General features: G+C 39.9%; 1 protein-coding gene and 1 non-coding gene across 2 annotated transcripts; both read left to right on the top strand.

Moving 5' to 3' along the window:
• Window positions 1-605: 605 nt before the first annotated feature.
• Window positions 606-725, top strand: LOC144801114 (small nucleolar RNA SNORA54). The gene has a single exon (XR_013604990.1). It is a non-coding gene; the product is annotated as a small nucleolar RNA SNORA54 (small nucleolar RNA).
• A 1,076-nt stretch (window positions 726-1,801) lies between these two features.
• LOC144798006 (small ribosomal subunit protein uS4-like) lies at window positions 1,802-2,406 on the top strand. Its single transcript, XM_078668797.1, has 2 exons — window positions 1,802-1,945; window positions 2,126-2,406. The coding sequence occupies exons 1-2, from the start codon at window positions 1,849-1,851 to the stop codon at window positions 2,404-2,406; spliced, it is 378 nt and encodes a 125-aa protein (XP_078524923.1). The 5' UTR covers window positions 1,802-1,848.
• Window positions 2,407-4,607: the final 2,201 nt, after the last annotated feature.

The following is a 4,607-nucleotide window of genomic DNA, read 5'->3' as shown; positions in this document are numbered from 1 at the left end:
GGTTTGGCGAAGTCTGATTTTTCAGATGCGATGGATAGCTCCCCGTTTACGGAGCTCCTAACTGCGTTTAGCAGCCCGTAAGTCTTTAATCGGTGTTTTTTTATGTGGGTTCCTAGTGGCAGAAAGACGCCCTGCAATTGAGCGACTGGCCCAGCAAGGCTGAGGATAGTCCGTTCTTATATATTTTTTAATCCAAATTCGCGCTTTTTAAAGTGTATTATGTGGTATTTAAAATTGTAAAACTTTTTTAATTGTAATGTTCGCGGAAACGTGGGTGCGTACGTATCCTTATATATGTGCGATGATTATTTAACTGTTACACGTGGCATGCCCATTAGTGTTGCCACACCGGATGAGAATACGTAATTGTTAATTTTGCAGTACCTGAACATGAAGTCGATTATCGCCACCCGAAAGGCGGTATCTGTTAAACTGTTACTATATTTTCAATGTAAATTCTGTCGGTTGTATGTCAATACCCATATTATAAAAAGTGAACGTAGGAAAAAAAGTTTATATTTCGGGTGCGGCATTTATTCTTTCTAGTCTTGCTGTGTTGATGCTGTTATACGTTGTCATTCTGCGGTTGTCAAATACATACATTTCTGCACTGTTCGTAACCTGCTATCATTTTACTGGGCAGTTGGGTTCCATTCCAGTGCTAGATTAAACCCAAATATAACGTGACATGCAGTACTTGTTTGTCCATTTAATTTGGAACATTAATATTTTTGCAAGTGTTTCTAGGATTTGTAGATTTCTATAAGAACAATTGTTTCGATCTTTATTACGTTGCTATGGAAAGAGTAGTGTTTAGTAAATACTACCTAGGTTTTTATCAATGTAAATGTGGTAACTGTGCAAATTGCATTTTGAGTAAATACTTTAAATTCAACATGTTTTAAGCTTTGTGTTAATGCATTTTTCGTGCATGTTAGGATTCTAGTTACAGGTTTACAAAACTTTGGCCAAGCGGTCGCAGCTCTAAACGGCCGAGCTATTGTATTCTCCAGTACTTAAGATCCATGTACTGCAGACCCCGCGTTGCTACTGCTGCGAGCAGTGTATAAGGAGCGTTATAATGAGTACATATAGTGTGGGGAACATAGTCTCATCACGTCAGGTGTGGACAGATTCCACTAATCTAATGCAAAATAATCCTTACAAATACACTCAAGATTAGGCCAAAAATTCGTATTAAGGAAAGACTATTAACAAGATAGCCAATGATAAAGCCTTAAGTGAATAAAAAGGTGTAGGTCTGATACAATGCTTCCTGCAGGTAACAGTCGCAGCTATCCGTAGCGAAGCTGTAAAAAGCTGATTTTTTTTATGGCTCCCTCAGCCATTTGTTTCATTTGCCCTAAGTCAGTGCAGTAATTGCAATATGCTTACTATGCTCCTATCACACACTGGTTTTCTAATGTTCACAGATTAAAAATATTAAAGGTAGTAGTGTCATTTGTTGGTTTGGACCCCATTGTATATCTGAAGTTATATGGTGAAGTGAACAATTAACATTGGGCACTGTGCCCAGTATCTTCTCCCCTCCTTCGATCTCTGATGAAACGTAGATGCTGCTTCCCAAATGCTGAATTAATAATTTCCAGGCGTATTAGCTAGCTTTTGCAGAGGGTTGTAACAATGAGATGTGCACGTTTAAGCTTGTTAAGCTAAATGCAGTAAATATGTGGTGGTTCAACCTAATAAAGGCAAAGTGACTGCTAATGAGCAGTCCTTAACGAAGAGATCCTAATCTAGACAAGTATTGTGTGGTGAATAGGTGGCTCATATTTTTATTCTGTTGCTAAATTAACTGCCTTTTTCAAAATAGGCGTTTAAGCCAAGATGCCCGTTGCCAGAAGCTGGGTGTGTCGGAAGACCTATGTGACTCCCCGCCGTCCATTCGAGAAATCTCGCTTGGACCAGGAGTTGAAACTTATTGGTGAGTTGATAGATATTTCATGGGAGGCTTTAATGATGGGCTTCTTTGCCTTTTATGAATCCCAGCGAAACAGCAATTGCCAGATGAGCTGTTGTGCTATACATGCACTGCATTGTGTTACCTGGCAGTTTATTTTGCTTTCATAGGTAGCATTTTAATGTCTTTTTTTTTTAATTATAGGTGAATATGGTCTTCGTAATAAGCGTGAAGTGTGGAGGGTGAAATTCACACTTGCCAAAATCCGCAAAGCAGCCAGAGAGTTGCTGACACTGGACGAAAAGGATGCCAAGCGTCTTTTTGAAGGTATAGTGCTTGGAAAATGCTCATGTTTCATATTTTCTTGTCTCGCTACAATTGTACAAGCCTGTTTGATTATCTTTGCATGCGCCTATCTGTGTAAAATCTGCCTGACAAATATGTATTTCCACGTTGTGAGTGGGTGTGGGGTAGAGCAAGAGTAACTGTACAGATTTGTTGGTCTATACCACATATGCACTTGACTTGACTGTATACGTTCCCTCTCTGCATATCTTATTTTATATTATTGACGTGCCTATCTGACTCTGCACCCTTTACCTACACCACCTCAAATATTACCTACTGTTATACTACTGATTCTCCTGTGTGACTATGCACCCTGTACTCTCCTACCTCAACTATGCCTACCTCTATGCTATTTACAAAAGTAGTTTAAGCACGCTTAAACAAGTATATGCTCCCTCTTTATGTACTTTCATATTATTGGCGTACCTGTTTGACTATGCACCGTGTACCTACACTACCTCAACTATGACCTACCTCTTATTTTGACCTACCTATGTAACTATGCATATCGTACCTAACTACCTCAACTATTACCTACTATTATGCTATCACCCCATGTCCTTGTAAAGCGCTCTGATATCTGCAAAGATCTTGTTCGCGCTATATAAAACTTTGAAATAAATAAATAAAATGCAGTACACAAAGGGGTTCACTTTCCCAAGCGGTGGGGGAGTTAATGGAAAGCATATTAATTTGGAAATATAGAGCTACACTGGATATCTGCTACATCCATGAGGTCCGATAATGAAGCAGTCAATCGGACAAGGAAGCTTGTTTTCCTGTGCCAAGTCTGCATATTGACGCACTCAAAGGCTAAATTGAGTTTTTTTACGTCTGGCTTGAAGACACTGGCCATGCCTAGAATATACACCCATAACTGTTTTTTATCCCCATTCCAGGAATTGCTTGCACTTGTATGCAAGGGACCGTGATAGTTGGAGTATGGCCAGTCGTCATGCAGTTTGATGTTCAATTAGACTTCCTCAATCCATTTTATTCAGAAAGCAGTCCTGTTCCCTGCTTTTTACTAACCTTTGGCCATGCCCATACAGCAGGCTTTGGGTCTGAGAAGATTGCAGTATTAACCATATTGGATTTTCTCTGCACCAGTTTGCCCGTTACTCCTGGGGTAATGGCCAATCCTAGAAGGATAAGGGCTTATGGGTAAAGTGGAAAGCAATTGATATCCCCACACTGGCTCATTTGTTAATTGTAAACAATTGGCCTCTTAAATTTTAGAGGCTTTCATAAGTATCTGCTATGACCATCTTTGTAAACTTTCAGGCTCCAGAGGGTCATGGAAACGTTGGTTCAATGAAGTTAGTCACTAACCGTAGTTTTTGAGAACTTCTGAATGATAGGCCGAGAGATCAGAGGATCATGGTAGCAAGACTAATTATTAAAGGGCCATTAATAAAAGCAAGCTAGAGGAAAGCTAGGAACACCTTTTTTCTGCACGCAGACTAATACAGGAGGGTGTTGGTACAGGGGTTCTGGGAGACCGTTAATGGTAAGCAGGCTTTCCTACATTTATTCAAGGACCTACTGTCTAATATCAATACAGAACAAGCATTTACAATGCAACGGTTTCGCCTTTGGAAAAGTTTGAGCTATTGGCATTGTAAATGACAACATTTGTATTTATGTGTTGGTTTTGAAAACAGATAAATAAATGGCATTGTCCTTTACATTGCCAATAGCTCTAACTTTTCCAAAGGCGAAACCGTTGCATTGTAAATGCTTGTTTTCTATGCTTTTCATTTGACACTTGTGAGACTTGCACGTTACATCATGGCCCCCACAATAGCGTTCTCTATCCCAGTCCTTTTACTATGTTTATTCCTCTTTGCTTGTTTACTCTGCTGCTTAACCGCGAGTTCGGTTTACTGTCTGCCACACGGAACTCCGCGGAGTTCTTGCGTAGTTACGCTATTGTAAGTACCCTCCTGGGACCCTGATTATTTTTATATGTTACCTAGCAAGCCGACAGCCGTTTCATGTTTGGTACACGTTGTCTGTTGTATCTACGCGCTTAACGCATGTGTACCCTGCTTTTTGCTTTATGCTGTTATAGACCTGGGGTTAACAAGGGAAACTTAGAGGCTAATTTTTGCCCGGTATTTCCTACCGGAGCGTTAGTTCATACACGTTTGGGTTTCTTACTATAGTTTTGGTCGCTCACTGCCTGATTTTGCTTAGTGATGCTTTTCTCCCACATAGTTCATTTGTAATATTTAATCTTGCTTTGAATTTGTCAGTTTGAGAATGTTTAGCTGAATCCATATATTTCAGTTTTTTGCTTGTAGAGTAATCCCCTGAGGAATGGCGTGGCCCGAAA

Source organism: Lissotriton helveticus, chromosome 12 (assembly GCF_964261635.1).
Source record: "Lissotriton helveticus chromosome 12, aLisHel1.1, whole genome shotgun sequence".
Classification (NCBI taxonomy): domain Eukaryota; kingdom Metazoa; phylum Chordata; class Amphibia; order Caudata; family Salamandridae; genus Lissotriton; species Lissotriton helveticus.
This window is presented reverse-complemented; position numbering and strand designations above follow the sequence as displayed.

Excerpts from the sequence above, each read along its gene's own strand:
- LOC144798006 (XM_078668797.1), top strand. The coding sequence starts at position 1,849 with ATGCCCGTTGCCAGAAGCTGGGTGTGTCGGAAGACCTATGTGACTCCC. Across the intron at positions 1,946-2,125 it reads CCAGGAGTTGAAACTTATTG|GTGAATATGGTCTTCGTAAT; the intron begins GTGAGTTGATAG and ends TTTTAATTATAG.